General features: G+C 44.0%; 1 protein-coding gene across 2 annotated transcripts in view; it reads right to left on the bottom strand.

The window, feature by feature from the left end:
* Positions 1-835: 835 nt before the first annotated feature.
* RNLS (renalase, FAD dependent amine oxidase) overlaps positions 836-20,884 on the bottom strand; it is a 76,007-nt gene continuing 55,958 nt past the window's right edge. The window contains exons 5-7 of one of the 2 annotated variants that reach the window (XM_055721337.1): positions 19,177-19,350; positions 5,879-6,054; positions 836-1,112 (exon numbers count right to left, since the gene is read on the bottom strand). In XM_055721337.1, coding sequence (XP_055577312.1) covers positions 960-1,112; positions 5,879-6,054; positions 19,177-19,350 — 503 coding nt within the window. In that variant the 3' untranslated portion in view covers positions 836-959. The remainder of the gene's footprint in view (positions 1,113-5,878; positions 6,055-19,176; positions 19,351-20,884) is intronic. The other variant, XM_055721338.1, reaches the window with a different exon arrangement.

Here is a 20,884-nt window from a genome sequence, read left to right as displayed (position 1 = left end):
GCTTTCCTGGCCTGTCCACTTTACTGTGTTAAACTCATGTTCCAGCCCAGATGTCAATGTCCAGTCCCAAGATGACTTTGGGATAGCAGCCCTATTGTGTTGGGATACAGCGCTAGAAACATGCACACCTTCTCTTTCACCTTCTCTCCATTCTTTCTTTTATGAGCACAGCTGGGCTGATGCTGCTTAGACCAGACCCAGGACGGGTACCATGTTTCAGTGGCACATCATTGCCAGTAATGTCATCAAGCTCTTAAATGAGGTCTTCCAGCAATCTGCAACCAGGGCTCCAGAAAAGTGGGCCAAGCAAGCTGGTTGGCAGACAGCTACTACCCCTCACTTATAAGTTGTCTGTGCCTGGAGACATGGTTAGACCTTGCGCTGATACGGTTAAACCCTGAGTCGACACTGTTAGACCTCGTATAGGCCATCCAACTTGAGAAGCATAGCAAGGTATGCCCCATCACTGATTGCCCATGGCAACACAATAACCATGACCAGGGCTGATCAGTACCGGAAGAAATGACCACGTGTATGTATGAAAGCTCTGAGATCAATTGTGCGTGTTCCTTCTGTCACTTCCAGGGCTCCAAATGCTTGGACAGAAGGAGAAAACTCTGCAGCTCCATGGGGTTTTGTGCTGCTTGAAGTCAGGCTCGTTTCCTTGACATAATTTTCATGAGCTATAAAAGTATCAGGAGACCTGGCAAGACTGCTGGAGCGCAGTGCCTCTGACTAGAGCCAGAAAAAGCTTTACTTCAAGCAAAGTAACCACTCACAGCACAGATCCTGGAAAATTCAATTCCATCCCAATAATTACTACAGCACACCAATAGATCCTCCTTTATTTATTTTCGCAAGATAGAGGCCAGTGATGTTAACACTAAACTAGAATTCAATCTGTCATAGTAAAATTCATCTTAAGTCTAGACTACGTTTAGCAGCCGACTTTGAAGCTGCTATAAATGAGACTTCACAGCCTCTGCAAGACTCAGAGCAGAATCTATACAGCCATCGAAGTTGGAATGAGTAAATCCATCGCCCCCACAAATCAGAAGAGGTTGAGTATGAAGAATCATTTGTCCCAGACAATTGGGCACAGCTTTTGTGACCTGAAAAAGAAAAGCATACAGGGAGATAGAAAAGAAAGTATTTTATCTACCTGAATTTCACACCAGAAAGGTCTGTATTCCTGAAGCATGCTTTCATACAAAGCACCCCTCCCATCCTAGATCATAAGTCCAAGCACTAGCAATCAAAGTACCGTAGTAAAATATTTATATCCTGAAGTCAAATAATTAAGAGCAAAACTTCCCTGTATGTGGAAATTTAGAAACTTTACAGCCCCATCCTGTCTTACTTCAGTCTGTCTCAGCAGAAACAAACTGCCTGACCCTGGACAGATGAAGCATGGAGATCTCTAAGCCAAAAGGCATTAAGATACACGATCCCACATCAGCAAAGGTGGGCTTGCAGAAAACCCCAGATATGTAACTGTTCCACAAAGGCAAGGGAGCCTGCTGTTTCCAAGACAGCCTGCAACACAACTGGGTTGACCAGGTGACCTCCCTGGATGGGAAGTGAGGTGGACTTTAGAGTAACGACTGTCATGATGACCGGGCCATGCTTTCTGCTGCTGTGAAAGCGTACATACAGCCTTGGGACAGCCACCCTGTCTCCAGCTCTGCTACACCGCTCTTCTTTTCCATATGAGGAGCACAACAATTTTTAGACGCTGCTAGAGATACAATCAACTCTTGCTCTGCAAGTAGCATGGGACAAGTTCTGAATAAAATTGCTTTGATAAATGTTTAATGTTGTTCTCAATGTATGCATTGTATTCATTTTAAACATAATTTTCCTGGCACTACATCCTCAATTACACTTGTATCTGTGGCATGGCAGCTCTTGAGCAGTTCTGTGTAACATTTCTAAAAGTGAATGGACTTTGCTTTGGGCAGTACCCACTAATCTAGTATCCTAGGTATTAACCTAGTACCTAGAACTCATGGAGAGAACAAGGCCTCTTTTCAGTATTGTACTTTATGACAAACACCAATGCATGTCAAACTGCAGAGTAAAAGCACACAGCATTTGTGGGTTTACCACACTTGGCTGTATCAAGTGTCGTTGTAGTCTGTTTCAAACCTATGTACAAAGGCTGAGTGTCCGTGTGGTACTAAATCAGTGCATCCCAGAGTAGCACCAGTGAATCTCAGAACGGAGATAAGGTGGCAGCAGCAGCAGCACTGGCCTAAAGGTAAATGTGAGGGCAAGGCAGGCTCAGGCAGAAGGGATAAAAAGATAAGAAGATGCAGGACAGCTTGATGATGAAGTGATCAGTAGAGGAGGGTGGGAAGAAATAGTCCGAGAAAAGGAATGACAAAACAAGACCCATAAGGATGAAATGTTGAAAAAGAGGAAAAAATACATGGAAAGGCAGAGAGAGAGGGACGGAAGAAAACAGCAGAAACACAGCAGTATACCAGCAATAGAGATCAAACCATAAGATACATGCATGATACAGAGAATACAAATGTCTTCTGTTTATTTCTTGACTTTCTGCCTCTGGTCCAAAGATATGTTTTGGATTCAAACATATCTTTTTGTCCAAAGATATGCTTTGGATACCTGTAATCCAAAGCATATAACTGTTGCTGTATCCCACTGTGCGACTGTCAGCTCCAGAGAACAAGACCTCAAGTCCAAGGCATCTTGTTCAGTCCAGGGGATTTTTCCATTGATTCAAATGTACACTCTGCTAGCCACTGCCGTGCCATTATCTGCCGTTTCCAAGTTAGGATCAGCTGCAAAACACCCACATTTATGTTACTGGCTGCATTTTGTGTTACCAGCATGTTAGCATCTCTTTAAAGGAGGCGATTATCTGTACAAATACAACTGTATGTGTAGCCATTTGCAACCCACTCTCTTATTCAACTTAACAGAATAGTCTAGCCATGCATGGTAAATCCAGACAGAGACTGTCTTTCGCAGACTAATTTTAGGAGAGTACTTAATTTATTCCTGAATTTTTCTTACAGATCAAGGTCACTGAGCATAAACAATGAAGAAAGGTTTAGCAGAAATAGGCTTTTTGAGTGCCCTTCCCTCTTGACTACCCAGTGCTTATTTGATGCAGGCTGCACCAAACAGTTTCTGGTTTGTCATATCAATCACAGGATCAGTATTTTCACATCTCAGCCTCCATCTTTTTGCCTGTGCAGCAAGACTGTGTGCTCAGTGTAGTGAAGGCACAGTCACTGGGGAAAGGAATGATCCTGCCCCTTCTTCAAGTTCTTCTGAAACTGTTGTCCAATATAAATTCCAAATTACCCTTGGCTATGACACAGCCTGCTGGATCTTCGTCCTTGAAGATCGACTCAGCTAGATAAAGCCATGGTGGGAGCTCACCTAGTGCTGGTGATAGCTCTGTTTTGAGCAACAGATTGGACTGGAGACCTGAAGAGGTCCCTTCTGAGGTCCCCTCTGAAGAGGTCCAATTTTTGTGATTCTCTGTTTTCCCAGTATCCCTTATAAAGTGACTCTGTCAAAGGGACATGATGGGTTGGGAAGCTGTTGGCTCTGAATGCTAATAGTGTCTTACCGTAATTAAAGCAGGGGATCCAGAATTGCAGCTGTGCTGCTAAGTAGTGTCAGTAGAAGTTTGGAATTCCTAATCCCTCATCCGCCATGGATAATTGTAATGTCTGCATTTTAATCTCAGGATTGTGTTTGGCCATGTGAAGGACGTTACAGCCGGATTTAATTAACAAGTAGGATAAAGCTCGTCTAAAAGAGTCAGGGGAAAGATGCACCCATCTTATCAGTTCTCTTTGCTTCTGTGGCAACAGCTTAATACAATCAAAAGTAAAGATAGCTTTAAGAGGGAGCTCTATCCCAGATATTTAATTTAGGTACTGATTATTTTATAGGGTGGCATTAGAGATCTCTTTATTGAGATAACAGATCTGACCTACACTGACTTATTTGCAATCTAAGACATATTGACATTCATCCACCGAATTAAAAGACTGGTGTTAATTCCTCCTGTGACACAGCCATAAAGCACAAGCAGCTACTGAAGTCAGTGGGTTTGGTTAGCAGCAGCATGGTTGATAGCAGGCAGAAGAAGAAAGCGGGAAAAGCTGTAAATGGTACAGTGGTTTGAGAAAATAATAGAGTATTATCCAGCAGTATGATGTCTGAATGTAATTTTTAAATAGGGGAAACAGGACGCACACCCAGTGATTTAGGAAGACAACAGTTTTGAGGCAACTGTAGAAAATAAGCGTTCATTCCTACCGTCACTGTTTCAGCTACCTCTAAAAGATGAAGCAATAGGTACAAGGTTATAATAAATCCTGTATGGCCATAACTTGCCAGGATTCAGAAAGCATAGTTGTTTGGTAGAATGCAATTAAGACTTTTTTTTTTAATCAGTAATAAGAAATTAACTGCTATTCTTGTCTTTATCCATGTGTTCAGGGTGAAATAAATCAGAATGGGCCATATATATCCCTCTGACACTATGCTAGAAGTGTGAGTGGTGCAAGGGAAAGGCATATTAAGCCTTTTCCTTGCACACACCAACAAAGTAGCTGAACCTGACAAATTCTATGATAGAGCTCTGTGATAGCAGCAGTATCTAGAGTGTATTAGTTGTGTTTAAATATACTTCTTGCTCTGTTTTGGGAGCCCTTTCCAGAGCTGGTCAACCAAGTGTTTGTCTGCTGGAGACAGATCCAATTCTCCTTCTTACCACCTGCAGCTCTTGTGCTCACAAGCAGTTTGAAGCGGGAAGGTAACAGGCAGTGCAGAAGACCAGAAGTCACAACCAGAAACGGATGCCTTAACAGTGACAACTGCTACTAGCAAAAAAACTCCCTGAACTGATAGAGGTATGTATAAAACATACCATGTTTTTTGTATGAGTCATCTGAAATACTAAAACCTATGTTAAGGTCATTTATGTTTTTATACAACAACTGAGAACAAATACTATGCACTGGGAAACGATATGCAAACTACCAATGCCTAACTGCAGAAAAATAAACTTTGGGCTAATGAGACCCGGTTCCTAAATCAAATACAGATCAAGGGGTAGGAGCAGACTCCACAACAGTCATCTACAGTTAACTTTTCCAGACTTCATAAAAGGAAAAATATTTAGGGGACTGCTTTAAGTAAATATTTGCATCAACTTCCACGTTCATTTTCACTCATGTAATTTAACTTAAGAGGCTTTGGGTAAACATGTAGATATACTCCAATACTTGGGAAATTGCCAACAATTGCCTTGGATTTTTAAAAGAAGACTGTAAAATATACACATTCTACTGTTATTGCTTTTAGGTAGTTTACTTTAAAATATTTTTCACATAACATACTGTTAAATTGAACTGGGCCAAATCAAATAACAATTAGTATATCTGAACACAAGGATTTCTGCTACTCTGTAGTAGAGTGGGAATTTTGCTAATAATATCACATACTTTCGGATACAGAAGAGACAGACTGAGTCATATTTTGAAATACCAGCAAAAATCCCACCAAAGTATGTGGGATTTGCTTCCTTCCTGTGCACTGCTCCTGTCCCCACTTACTAGGAGTACTGCATAACTTACCACTAAGCCAGGTCCATTATGTAAAAAGATGACTAGAAATGATGTGGCTGTCACTGGCCAGCCTTGGATGCTGCTCATGACTACGTGGAGGAATGTGTTATGGATATTGAGCAACTATTCCTTTCCTGGTGCTCCCTGAGGATGAAAACCACTGGGCTGTATGATGTCCTGTTTCTTGGAATACACCACAAATCCGTGCTACAGCATAGCCCTGGCAGCACTCTCCCAGCTGACTGATCCCACCGGAGTACCTGAGAGTATCTCCATTTCTGACACTTGATGCTGGCTGGTTTAGGTAGGGATGGCACAATCCTCTCCAGGTGACTGAGAATTAACTGCTGCACCTCTGCAGGGTCTGAATCCAGGTGCTCACTTCCAAATGTCACAGTTGTGTGAACTACAACTGAAGGCCCAATTTCAGGAGACTCTGAAATAAAGAAGAGAGATGCTTTTGAAAGATTACTCATGCATACTTGCCTTCCTTGCACATTAACAATTATGTCTCTAGCCTAGAAGTCAGTAAGAACGAAAATATCTGTGGCACCACTCTGTTCTTCCAGCTGGAAAAAAACCAAGGAGTAACAATACAAGTTGTTCACAAGAAGCACAGTGAAGAAATCCAGGCTTTTTGCAAAATTTGTGATGGTTTTCCCATACCCTTTAAGTAGCAGCTGGAAGAAGCAGGGAATATACTGGAAGCAAGTTTTTCCCCTTTTACCTCCCAGACATTTTGACAGCCTCTACAAGGAGGACAACCTACCTGGCAATTGTGGCAAACTGGCAAAAGAGAACAAGAAGAAACATGTAAAAATACTTTGCAGGAGATTTTCCAGCCAGGTCTACAAATAGTAACCATTAGTGCCCCTACAAGCACAGGGCACTCAGAGGCATGCAGTCAGAGTCACCCGCAAGGCCTTGCTTGGGTGGTGGTTGCGGAGGTGATGCTTCCCAAAGGGCTGCACTTGCAGCTGGGACTCATGTTATCACTGGCAACCCTAAAGGGGAAACCCTTTACCAAAGGCTGAAACCCACCCAGCTGTGTAGTAAGATTAAGGTATTGGACGATGCACCTTTTTCTTTTGGATGGAAAAAAAACCCCATGGATGACAGACCTTTCTTTTTTTTTGGAGCCTAGGGTCTTGGTGCTCCACTTACAGCCAAAGGCACGTGAAGTCCGAACACAGCAGTACACGCCAGATGCAAAACAAACAAATTGCAGTCACAGCCACCTGAGGCATGCAAACCACCACACCAACAGCACAGCTCTGCCAGCAACCCACCTCCTCTGTTTGAATAGCTGGAGGAGCGTGGGCAGCTGGGTCACCACAGCCAATTTGCTTTCCCACCTATATCAGAGTAACTTATATTCTTCCTCCTCTGCACATCTGAAACGCATGTCCCCTTAAGGGGACAATCTCTGCAACACAGAAATATGAAAGACCTGAACATGAAATCAACATGAGATAAAAATTATCTTTAAGGCAAAGGACAAAAAAGAGTGTTTATTGCATTACTGTGAAAAACATCTGCTCCCTCTGTAATTGGCCGCATACTGGCAATGCAACAGTATTAACGTAGTTGAAAGGCTAGAATAAAACCAGTACTTCACCTTTACAGAGAAAAAGAACAGAAGCCAGGGCAGGTCAGCTTGAGAAATCAGCACTTCCTTTTGGCCTGTACAAGTGAACTCAAATTTTGCTGCTCTAGCAACTTCCAGGAAACTGATGTGCGGTTGTCTACATGCATGTTTTAGGGAGTATGAACCTTCAATACAACTTCTGTCCTCAGGCAAGTATGTCCAAGTGAGCAAAACTGAAAAAAAGTTTCTCCCTTAAAAATCAACCAGGCTGAAGTGCCAGGGGAGGAACCAAAGGCAGCTCAAGTGCTGATGTTCACCCCAGCAGACCTGGAAATGGCCAGGCTTCATTATGGCTTAGGCTGGTTGTAGGTTCTCTACAGCAAGGGACTTCTGTCCCCACTGACATGTTGGCGTGTCACCTTACAGATTTGGTCTGGACAACTAACAACCATCAGCCAGAGAATCTTCCTAGAATAGATGATCTTCAGGCTCAGTGATTTCCCTGTGCCAAGGCAGAGAGGACCCAGCGGATCCTTGCATGAGTCATTCTGGGGGCTGTTCTGCTTCAAATGGGCAAGATGCACTTGCTGGAGCAAGGACATGACTCGGGTTTTGCTATATTTCAATTAAGAAAAAAACCTCACCGAGCTGGTCATTAAAATAAGCGATTCTCTCTCACTCCATTAATCAGAAATTCCCTCTTTTGGAAGCAGAAAGGCTTTTCTGGCTAAACCTTTGTTTGAATTAGCATATTCCTAGAAAAATATTTTAATTGCAGTAAATGAGCATTTTATGACCAAGGAATCCACAAAGAAAGACACAGTTGAACACTTTCTGACCAGTTCTTGCTGTTGGTACCAAACTTGATAGAAATCTTTCTCTCTGCTGTGTTGGTGAAAAGATCTCCAGCTCCAGCTCTTCCAGCTGGATATTCCCCTTGAGAAGATGAAAAATTCCAGCTTTCCAAAGGCAACCAAAATGTCTTTCTCTGGTAAGCTTTCTGTCCTGGTCTGATAACTTCAGAACACAACTACCAAGTCCCAGCACCCACAGCAAACATGAAAGGAATAGCTTTGACTTCAGTTGGAAGGATTCCTTCACCGAGTCTCTTTATTGGGTGGGCCAGCTCAGTCAACCTTTGCTCTCGAGAACTGGGAAAATGGGGCAATAAGGGTGGGAAGATGTTTCCTGGTTGTGATCAGGAATGCACTCTGACAGGCCACATCTGAAGGCACCGAGCCATGGTGCTGGCTCATTTTAAAGTTCTCCTTTTCCAAGTAAGGCACTCCTAAGAGCAGGAGATCACTCACTTCACTCCTTGGGTTGGGCTCACAAGCTCTGTTTTCAGCAAGTACTACAGATCTTTTCCCACCTGATTTCCTGAAGTGTCCAGAACCTTTGAGTTAGTTTCCTCTTTTCATCTGAGGTGCTGATTTTGCCCTCTTGTGTTCTGGCTTGAAAGTAAGCCTTAACCATAGGGGACATATGGGTCCAAGATATCCACCCGACATGGATTTGGGATGATGGCAAGGCAGATCTGGGGACTAAGACTGTAGAGTGAAACAAGGACCACTCTTGCCTAGAAGCAGAGATTCAGCCAAAGGGGCCACCTTCTTTCCTGAGCTCTGATGAACTGCTTGCCTGAGTCTAACACCCAGCCTCAGCCTCATCTTCCTGGGATTACTCCCGCCACCCCCAAGCCTGGTTTCACAGACTAGCACAAGACACATCTCTGTTCACATCAGCTTTTCCAACTGTCTGGAAAAAATGTCAGCTACTCAGTCTCTCCTTCCCATTTTGGGGGAGAAAACAAGTATTCTGACATCTCTACATAGAGACTGTCAGAGAGAGAAGACCAACTGGGGAAGTCTATTAGGTACCTTGGGATTTATTATAGTGCACATGGTATTTGGCAAATTCTTCCACATAAACTTGGCAAAAAGGCTCATTAAAAGATGTCTAAGCATTTAATAAAATAAATATTCATTGCTTGCTGTGACTTGTTATAGCCAATGATTCTTGGACAGGGCCGCCTTCTTTCAAAACCCTCATCTCTTCCATAGCATGTACAAAACAAGTTTCAGGAGAACAGGCAGTTCGTTGAGTTTTTAATTCCTCCTTTGAGCTACTGATAGCTTGGAGAGCTTCCAGAGGCCACTGAGTCACAGCCTTCCAGTACTGAAATATGCAGCCTGTGAGGATCAAGTTTAGCCTCAAGCCCTTTTCTTTCTTCTGCAAAAATACTGGCTATGAGAGGAGTTTAAAATAGATTTTTCCCTGAAAACAATGGGGGTATCTCAGCTTCAATGCACCAGGTATGAACAACTGTTCAGCTGTCACACGAGTAAACCTGTGATTTCCCTCCCAACGCTTTTAGATCAGGCCACAACAGCTAGCTTAAAATGATGACTTCTGGTAGTGCTTCTCATGAGTTTTTGATTTCCTTTATTTCTGGCAAGGATGCAAGCCATCCACAGCCATGCTAGCAGATGACGAAGTAGCATAGGAGATGTGGCAAGCCCGGGAATGCTCAGCAATGCGAGGGTTAATCATGTGAGGGCTGAATGGAAGCAACATAAAAGCTTTCATCTGCTCCCAGTTCTCCCCCCACCTCATCCCAGCTGCATGGCAATTAATCTGATCCGTTGATGCGATGGAAGGCATGAGACGTTGGTAGATCAGAGCTAGTGAGACAGCAGAGTTGGCGGTAGCTTATATCTACTTAATGAGCAAGGAGCCACTCTGCCAGGGCTGGCAACATCCTGGGCGTCCACAGTTGCTGAGGGGCCCCACTGAAAACCTACAAGCAGCGAGCTTGTGCCTGGCTCTCCTTCCTCTGTCCAGCCCATGCTGCACTGTCTCAGGGGTGACACTGGCTGCAGGGGCTGGGTGCCTGTCCCCACCCCCACCTCCCCATCCGTCCCTGAACCCTCCGGTCTGCATCTGTTGATTCGCACCTGGAGGACAGTGGCATTCTGTGCAGAGACCCTGCTCAGGCTGCGGCCAGGGAGGGAAGCACCAGCATCATCTTGTGCAGCAACAGCAGTTTGGCAGATGCAGTTTGTGCCTGAGGTTCAGGCTGGCCTCTTCCCAGTGGCACAGGGAAGAAGCAATACTATAATTACAGGTTTCCTTTCCTTCCACGTTAAGTTTTCCTTGTTTTACTGATAATTTCTTTTGCTCTGCTGCATTGTGTAGGACCAACACAGGCAGCTTGTAGATACAAAGTGACAAATGTGAGGATAAACACATTCCTTTTGAGATTTATTTTGCTTCCATGTAAACAGAAAAGAACTGTGCAATCTTTGGCGCACCACCCCATGCAGTCCAGTGTCCCATCTGTGACAGGGAAGGTGTGCAGGAGCCGCTACATCCCTGCCTGGCTCGGCAGCAGTGGCTGGGGAGGAGCAGACCCTGCAGGCTGAGGAGTGTCTGGCTTGTGGGGATGTGAAGAGGGGCACAGCCAGGCCCTGATGTGGGTCCCACAGGAAGGGATCTAACTGTATCTTCCACATCCTAAATAAAATGTGACAGAGATGACAAAGCCAGAACTTTCTTGTAAGTTTAAAGCAACAGGACAAGGGCTAATGGGCACACCTAAAACTAGAGAAAATCCCAACTGACATGAGGATACAGCCCCTTCCCATGTGAGCAGGCCATCCCTAGGATGGGGCCCTGAGTGGTGGGTGGTCTCCGTCCTTCGGGACTGCCCTGACTTGACCTGCTGTAGCTGTGATGTCTGGTGGGACCAGGGCCAGGTCAGAGAGCCCCACCTCTATGCCTCCAGCTGGAACCTGGTAGGTTTGTACAAGCCCACAAAAACAGCTGAGGAAGACCTCCAGCACTGAGTAGTGTGAAGTACAAGCTGTCTCAGGTAGAGAACACATCAGCTATCTGGAAGGGGTGTCAAGGACAGAAAGCCTGAAAGCAATTAGAGCTCACCATCCACTGCACTTCAGCCAGTTATAACCATGAATTAAGCACTAGCGAAGTCTCCTCATGTTGAACTCTCTGGGTCTTGAGCTGCAACCTGGGAATGAGGGGAAAGGTGTCTGGATTGTGAGCAGGAGAAGGCAGTCATCAGCTTCTTAACATTTCAGGACTGTCTCAAAGCTTGTCATTAATTCCCAGCTGGAGGAATCACACAGGCTATGTAAAGAAAGAGAAGGACAGAATGCTGACAGTGAGAATTTATGCAGGATTAAGCCTGTTAGGAGTATTATCTTCCAGAAAAAATGATGGGGCTAATAAAAGATGCCCTGGAGAACAGCACAGAGAACAGAGCCCAAGGATACTTCCCCAGCCCCGTGGCTTGTGGCTCAAGAGCATAGCATCTGGTGTCTGAAAGACGGCTCCTAGCTTTGAATAACACGTTTAGTGCAGAATTGTAAGATGGAAGAGCATAGTGTCCTGAGTGAAGCTGCTCAGCAAAGCTGCTTGGCCTAGGAGCATAGCTGTCACTATCACAGTGAGGTAAAAATACTTGTGGGTGAATTCCTCTGTGCACTCTGTTCTGCAGGACAGTGACAATATGAACAGCCTGCAATGCCAAGTCCTCCCACAGTGACCTCCTTCTGCCCTAGGAAGTTCTCAGATGATATTAGGGGTGTCAAGTCAGCTCCTGTGGTGGCCACGTCCTCCTTACCACCAGTCTCAGGGAAGTAAGGGGACAGAGAGATCACTAAAGCATAAACACAATAAAACAAAACTTCTCAGAGAAAGCCCAAAGTGGATTAACTGTCCACCAAAATCTTCTCCCTTGCAAAATGCAAAAGCTACTTTTCTCTGGTGAATCTATGCCAAGGTCAGAGTTCAAAGTCCCTAAATTCAGAGGACATTTTAGAAATTAGCTGTGATCCCTGGAATCCAAAGAGGCCTGAACTTTTCTTAGCAGGGAGAACACTATCAGAGCCTGCAAGTCATAGGATTCATTTGGCAAATGGTCAGGATGATATCTATCATGCTCTGGGAATGTGGCAAGTTGAAAAGTAACTGTGGAAGGGGAGGAAGTGGCAGGTTACATGTATTTCAAAGCACCAGGAAGGGAACAGACCACAGTGCTCTTGGGACTATACTAATGGCAGAAGATACCCTAAGAAGGACCCATCTGCCCTTCTGACACTGCCTGTGCAGCTAGCCATGGAGACTTGGCAAAGATTTCTCCTACTGCCCCCAAGAAAGCAGAAGTCAACAGGCTTTGTCTCAACAATAATATACTAGGAGAGAAAATCATATCTGAGGGCCACTATGGAGCACATCTTGCTGTTGCTCAGCTGAAAGGCGTTGAAGCAAGAAACCCCATACTGCAAGGGACACAGTGTCCACTGAGGTGCCAAGGACAGTATGCTCAGAAAGGCTGATCAGCTCTGAACTTAGAAGTAGTTGCACTGGTCTAGGGCTGGAGCACATTTGTGGGGAGGCATGAGGCAGCACGGGCTGCAGTCTGCATGCCCTGGAAGTGCCTTGTGTCTCACAGGCTCTGCAAAGCCTGTAAATCCACTGACCCTTGGGAGAATGAGATCTGCTTTGATAAAGGCATAAAAATAAGTAGGCAAAACCTGCAGATCACTTCCATAGATACATCCCCAAAAGGTACACAAAAAGTACAGTAAATTTTTACTGGTTAGCTGTGCTGACATTAAAACTTGCTGGACACCAAATATAGACAAACCTTGAAGAACTGCCTGTGTTCACCACAGGGGCTTGGTTGGACTCACCTCCCAGTTAACTTATTAGTGTGTTCAGTAAATATTCACCAGAACATTGTCTACCTCAGAGTCACAGGACTTAGGGAAGGAGGGACCTCTGGAGGTCTCTAGTCCAACCTCCTGCTCAAAACAGGGGCCAGCTTCAAAGGCAGATCATACTCCTGCTTTTTGAGTGCTCAGCTGAATGGCTGGGAGTCCCTCCAGCACAGGCACGGGCACCATGTCTTTCCTTCTTAGGGGAATGATCCCAGGGTTATAAACTAGTCTCCAGAAGAGACCTGTATACGGATCTGACAGGTGCACATCTTCCACAGCAACATTTTCTTCCTTCCTAGAGGAGCACTGTCAAGTATTTTTCTCGTGTTCCTGCCCAAAACCTGGAGTTAGAACAGACACCGATAAAAAACAAGACATGGTTGCTCCCCTCCCCTCAGGATTTTTTTCATCTTACTGGGGAGATGTGTTTTGCTATCCAAAACCCATTCTGGTCCTGGGTAGCATGAGGGAAGGGAAATGGATTCATCACTGCCGTGCTAAACAAACCATCGAAGCTAGGCTGTAAAGGAAATGCTGCTGGGTTAGCACAGAGGGCAGCAGATGCTGGACACCTCCCGGATGGCTGGAACTGTACCCCTGCTCTCTGAGAGGGTTCAGCAGGCTGACAAAAGAGAAGTCAACATGCAGGCTTCATAAAACTATACGTAAAATGAAAAAAAGAGCAGTTATTAAATTTACCACACCTAGCAAACGAGCAAGAGATATGGAGGTTTGCTTTCAAAACGTCACGCTTCTATTTAACAAAGAGGTTAGCGAGCTTCCCAAGTTATCCTCAGAAGTTCCTGTGGTTCGTATGGTCCCATATTCCCCCTGGAATAAAATCTGCTCTATCTCACAAGGCATGTTTTGGAAAAGTCCATGTAAAGAACGGTGCTGGCTTTTTTATATTCAGAAATTCAGCATTTCATTAGCCTTACAGACAGTTTCTGATTAGTTTTCTAAAAGGCAGGCAGGGCAGGCAGAGGATTACAAAGCAATTGGCCATGTAATGAGATGAAAACCTAAATAACTCTTTTTAACTCTTCCATCTTCCTAAAAATTCTTATTTTGGTACTGAGAAGATAAAGGAATCTGTATTTTAAAATTAAAAAGGATATTCAAGAATTACACTGATCTTGAAAACCTGTAAGACGAATCTTCCCTTTACATTATATAAGCTTGCAATCCTGAAGCGAAAGAAGGGAACTGCTTCCATTTTTATGTGTCATCTATCTTTAGTCCTCCAAAATGCAAAGAGATGCAAAGACTGCGGTATTACAGAAATGAGGCTTGAAATAATTTATACTGAAGAATTCCCACTGTCCCCCCGACCAGTTATAAATATTGATGGGGTGTTTAAAGCAGCCAATCACACAAATATTTAATATTCATACATATCGCACAGGGAATTTAACATACACTTCTTGTAGGCTCTTCCTTACGTAACATTTGAGCGCATTACCTCTGCGGACGGAGACACAATTTTATGAACAGTAGCCGAGATCCTCAGCTGATGCAAAAAGCCCTCCTTCTCAGAGGCTCAGCACACTCCAGATTACATTGATAACAGAAGTATCAAAGAAACAGCTTTATTATTGATTCTTCTGCATAAATCAGGAAGAAAACAGATGTCATCCGTAGCTATCAGTAAGGAACTGCGCTGTGTCACAACGAAGCCAACTAATGGTAGCATGTTGTGCCACAGCAAGGAGCTGCCAGGGGCTCCCCGGGTGCTGGTGCCTTCCCCAGCGGGCTCAGCCATGCATGGGACAGGTTCGCTACCTCCTCCCCATCGCAGCAAGGTTTACTCCTTTGCAAAAGACTGTATTTCTCTCTAGCAGTGTAAACAAAGACAGATCTCTTTCTTTGTTGAGAAGTCATGTTGTTCTGCCTCACCCACCTGGACTGCCAGAAAGATGGCACGGTCACCTGCCTTGTTCTTCACTACAGAAGTCCGGGGGACATGCTGACCAGAGTTATGTTGAATGCAAACTTACAATTTAGAGTATCATTACACTACAAAACTTGAAGAACCAGCAACATTTGAGCAGTCTACGCAAAGGAATTAATGAGAAACCAAAAAGAGAGGTGATGCTGCCACGTCTTCTAGCAAGAAAAGGCTTCATGAGTTTACAAGTGCCATGCCACAAGCAGCAATTCAGAGCACTGCAGCTTATCACAATGCAGCAAAGTGTGAGTGCTCCTTAGGGAAGTGTGTGGCTCCGAGAGCAAGCAAAGGCTGAGATTTCTGGAGAATTACAGACTGCAACTCACTGGCTCTGCTAACAAACCCATCCTATTGTATAATTATAACAAGGCTGCTTGAGGTATTTTTCACCGGTAAAATGTGAAACTTCCATAAGAGATTTACATCTCTGCTTTACTAAATGCATCAAAGCAGGGATTACCACATCTCAAGCAAACAAAAAGGACAGTTTGGACTTTTATAGTGAAAGCCAGACTTTGCCTTTCGGTCTTTGAGGGCTAGACTACTTGCTTTTAGGTAGACATTATTTAGATGTAGCTATTTTTTGTATAATGAGGTGTTTAACGAAGAGTCTTTTAGTAGAAAGCTAGAGTTATTTTCTTTGGATCTCTATAGTTCAATGCTGTTTACTAAAACATTACTATTTGAGGTGGTAACAAGGGTTGAATAAACCTCCATCAATTGTGGATACATCGAAGTAGGTGTAGAAACACCAGAAAAATCAAATTTATGTTCGTGTCTGATCCACTAATCACTTTTACTTATGCTTAGAGAACTTATGCTTAGGAGCAGTCATGCTCCTCTGTCTGTTGAAGATGTACTCCTGGTAAGCCCTGCAGCCACTTCTGATGGGCAGCAAAGTAATTTTCTCTCTTAAGATTAATACAGTGGAGGGAAGGATGCATGCAGGCGCTTGAGAAATAACAAACTGAATATACAGAGACAGTGCATACAGCATAGAAGGGGAATGGTAGAAGTGGGACCATTCACCCAGGAGACACAACATAAATCTTAGCCTGAGCATTTCTGCTTTCTCTCTCTGAACGCTACCTTTTTAATTATCACCATTGTCTTCTTCAGATGAATCATGGTCAATCAGGGTTGAAGAATGGAAGAACGGGAAGACTGATAAATAAGTGGAGCACAGTGTTAAAACATCAGCAATGGCACCCCAAAAAAACAGCAAACAAGGGACAGTGAGGTACTGCGGTACCTCCCATTGAAATGTTCTGGAGGACAGTCAGACGCATGGAAAAAAACCAATCCCAAATGCAAAATACTTGTGTATGTGCTAAACAAACATAAAGGCACTTTATATTCAAGTGTTTTGGCTGCAGTACTCCATATGTGTAAGTTTCACGTTCAGCCCCTCTTGTCCATGTTGTCTTATAGTATATATGTGTATGTGCGTCTATTATCAGCAGAGCTGTGCATGTGTTTGAAGAAAAGCGAATCACTTGGTTACCACTTTTGATTTTTATACTCCTGTATGTCAGCATCACCAAACACAATACAGGCGTGCTTTCCAGCCCTCCTGTGCTCAGCTCGGGTGCTCACAGCGAGAAATACTGCTCTAGCTAACACGTACTGCTCTCTCCCTAGTAATACTTTTCCTGGAACGAACTGCAAATCTGCAAAATGCAAGTTCACCAGGAAAGACAGCACAGTCAAGGCAGCTGGTTGACTGTTTATGTGTCACAAGGAGGGTCCTACCGGAGAGAAATCATCTTCAGTTGCTGACCCCCAGCTTGTTTCAGTCCTGTGAAGGTATACAATTTGCTCTTCTTAGAAAAATTTGCTCATATCAACAGATCTCTCCCATAATATGAGGGAAATTTCAGTGAGAAAGGTATGTGTCAACACTGATGTTCTGGTTGTTTCTATGTATTTGTTAACAATATGCCACAAATAATGTTTTCTATTTGGTTAAATTGCCTTTGGAGACAGCAAAGACACTGTACTTAGCTATTTGATAATTCCATTATAATTCCATATTTGTTATTCTCAATGCTGGCACTTTGAGACCACACATGTAAACAGGTAAGGAAAGGATGGGTGAACTTCTCCCCTGGGCTGTGTCCTCTTCAGGACAGACAGAATCAGGCAGCAGGGAGGGACAATACAAGTAGGTGCTATTAACTATCAAGTACTTATTCTTAAACACAACAATGGTGATATAATCTTAGATGCAAGATCATCTACAACTGCATATTGTCAGTAACAGGAGACAATGCCAGAGACAGAAAAAAAAAATCACTCTGTATTTGGCTTTCCTTACACTCTTTTTTTACATATTCACTATTGGTCCCTGCTGGAAGAAGCATATCAGGGTGGATACATCTTTCTTTTGGCCAGTTCAGCCATTCTTTTGTTTTATTTTCCCTCTTTTCAGATGAACAGGCTAAATAACAAAATCAGGCTTCCACAACAGTGAGTTGATTCATTTTTCCAACTCCTTTGCTCCCAGCACAAACTGCTGTTGCTGGAGGCACTTAAGAGACATTGCTACACAGGTGGCTTCGGTGCAAAGAAGGGCATATTGGGATGAGCTGACTTAAACTGTACTACCATCACAACAAGGAGGAGTGCGAGGTCCTGTGCCTGACACAGGACAACCCCATGCATCAGTCTGGCTTAGCAACAGACTGTTCTGAAAAGATCCTGCTGGTTATGGTGGACCCACCATTGAATGTAAACCAGCAGTGCAAAGGTGGCAAACCACAGCATATCAGGGCCTTGAGCAACATGATCCAACTTCACAGCTGGATCTAACTTCAAACCTTGCGTGGGGGTATGACCAGATGACCTCCAGTGGTCCCTTCCAGCCTGAATGGCCATGTATCTAACTGGTAGAGGCAGACAATGGAACAGGAGGCAACATCCAGAGGTTAAGCTTTGGGAAGTTCAGACTGCAGATGAAGAAACTCTTTTCCCTAGCAGAGATGCAGCCCTGGGACAGGTCACCAGCAATGTGGGGGATTCCATCCTCAATTTTTTTAAAACCTCAGCTAGACAAAGCATGGCTGCCCTGACCTTGTGTTAGCAGAGCCTGCTGTGAGCGGGAGCTGGAGCAGAGATCTTCAGAGGTCCTGGTCACCAGTGCCACTGTTACATGGTGGCACTCCCTCATGATAGTTTATTGCATGTTTACAGTGTAAGAGAGGGAAGGCATGCCCAACCTTATGGCTGTTTTCTAGCATGGTGACAGCATGCAGATGCAAGGGTGATGGGCACAGTTTTCAGTGCCCTGCCCAGCAGGTACTAATATCACTTATGCCTGCAGACTGCAGGCACGAAGCAATGAATTCTGACTGAACAAGGAAGACTGCAAACAGAAGTCTCCCAGGCCTAAATTTGAACATATTTTAGTGCAGTGAATTTGGTAATAATAATTAGACTGCATTAGACAGCAGTTGATTATGAAAATCCTTCCTTATTCTGTGACAGTGAGTCACAGTGCTTTGTAGGTCACCACAAAGGTGGGTAGGTTTTTACCCCCACTCTACCGATGTGGTTAAACCTCGTCATTGTCCCAAAGTGAGCAAGTAACAGAATCAGGAAGTCTTTTCAGCTCCTAACGAACTTGATTAAACTCAAATGCTAGCAGTTTTTCTTAAGCTATTCTATGCCAACAGAGTCTTGGTACATGAAATACATTTAATAAATAAAACATACACTTACTCGACTGCCATCTTCCAAAAACATATGAGAAGTGTCTGCCTTGTGGGATGTTCTCCAAGCTTTAGCGAGCAGCCGTACTATGTGCAGCCATTTCAAGGATTTTCCATAATTGTAAAAGCACACTGGCTAACTCTGAATTAGACTGAACAGCCTCAATTATATAACTCATTACTACTTCCAAGCATGCTTAGTGGAAAGAACAGGAGTTGTAAAGTAACGGATGATGGGAGATAAATTGGCATGTGTATGAATCAATGTTTAAACAAAGGAACTCCAGCTCTTTCTTGGAATAGCAACATTTTGATGTCTCAAATCCCCTGACACTGGTTTCATAAATGCAGTAACATAAACCATGTGCTGGGTGGTGATTTTCTGAGGACCTTCCCGCTTTCATTGTGTATTTTATTACAGGCCAAATGTGACATTAAATGCTATCCGCTGTGGCTTGGAGTTAAATACTTGCTCTGTTCAGAATAGCAACACTCAATTAAACAGCATGTTTCATGATCTACACCCTCTATTGTCACTGTGTTTAAGGGAAATAATGGGAGCACTGACCTATATTGCGTTTCTTATTATCGATGGAGATGAAGCGTATGCAGGGATTATCGGTGATGTACTGTGCAGCCCAGGGGACATCAATCCATGTACCGGCTTCATAAAAAAGTCCCAGAGCATAGCGGGAGGAGTAGCTCACAGATTCCAGTTGCTGCTTTTGACTTTCATTAATTACTGTGGAAAAAAAATATAAAAATCAGACAATCCCTCTTCTCTCAGAACATTAAATATGTGAGTGCTGTGGTTAAGCTGATTATTCTTTCCTGAAAATGACCAGACTGCTAAAACTAAGAATTTAATATTAAGCTTAGTGCTTTGTAATATTTTTTCTGGGACACCTCTTCATGAAGTTTTAATGGCGCATTATGTAGAGTACGTCCTTCACACGCAACCCTCCCCCATCTGTTGGCCGTTTATTTCCCAGTTCTCCGCTAGTTGCCTCTGACTTGAAACATCAATGAGTGGTGACTTTTTTCCAAATCTTTTCTCAAAGGGTGAATAAATGGGAATAAGAGGTTTGGGTGGCCTCTAGAACACCAAGTAAATGATTATATGACTCTTCAAAAACCCAATGACTTCACATACCAACAAAATGAACATAGGGACTCTTGAATCTCTGGGGAAAACAGCCCTGCAGCTTATGTGTTGCAATTCAAATGGATAAAGAAAACTCTGCACTTCAGCATACAAAGGGTCCATAACGAAGTTCAGCTCCTTCAGCTGCAGGTATCTGAAAGCAGTTTAAAAAATTTCAGAGCAAATATGAATCCAGTCCTTCCCATGATTAATTCTTCTATCTTCCAATTACAGCAAGATTTTTTTTGCCTCAATTTTATAATCTTCATAAAAAGCTGCACAAAGTAATATTAGCCCCACTGTGCATTCAAATACTATTTTATTTCATGCTAAAGAGAAATGCAGCAGTTTGACAAATTGTGGAGTTAGGTACATGTCTCTTCCTATTACCAAATGGACAGGCAGTGCTTCTGTGAGCAGGAGCAGGATGTGCAAAGACAACATCACAACAGTCTCCCACTTGCATGTGAAACTGCATGCTCCATTGTGCTTGCTTGGAGATTTGATATTGAGAGGCAAATGGAAAACAATCGAGGTGCTTCATTGTATGCAAAATTCAGCCAACCTAAGGAACATCTTGTACGAAGAAAGGAGCAGCTGATGGCTACATCCACCATGGCACTTCCCACAGGCAGCAAGTCAGGTACTGAGTGGTACCTTCAGAAAGACTTCAGCTGAGTCCTGCCCCAGACAGACCAGCACCACGCATGGGGTAGGCTGGGATGGGCTGGAGGGGGCAGCTCTCCATGCAAGGCTCTGCATGTGAGAGGCATCTCAAGACTCATGCACAGCAAGCTGGCTAGGAGTCACGGCAGTGAAGGCCAACCAGCCCAGCATGAGAGCATCTAGCAGATATTATTACCCTCGAGCAAGGCCACATCTGGCCACACTGTGCGTTTCTTTGTGGCCCCCAGTACAAGGAAGACAACAAGAAACAGGGTAAGGTCCTGAGCAGGGTCACTAATGTGGTCCACTGAAGGGGGTCTCCATTCCCGGGGACTGCCCCAGCTCACCAGGGAGATGGCCCTGAACAACTTGCTGCAGCTGTGGTGTTGGACCTACTGGGAGCAGTATTAGGCTGGAGACACTCAACCTCGGTGCCTCCAGCTGGAGCTGCATACCCTACTCATGC

The sequence above is a fragment of the Falco cherrug genome, chromosome 9 (assembly GCF_023634085.1).
Source record: "Falco cherrug isolate bFalChe1 chromosome 9, bFalChe1.pri, whole genome shotgun sequence".
In the NCBI taxonomy this organism is placed as follows: domain Eukaryota; kingdom Metazoa; phylum Chordata; class Aves; order Falconiformes; family Falconidae; genus Falco; species Falco cherrug.
This window is presented reverse-complemented; position numbering and strand designations above follow the sequence as displayed.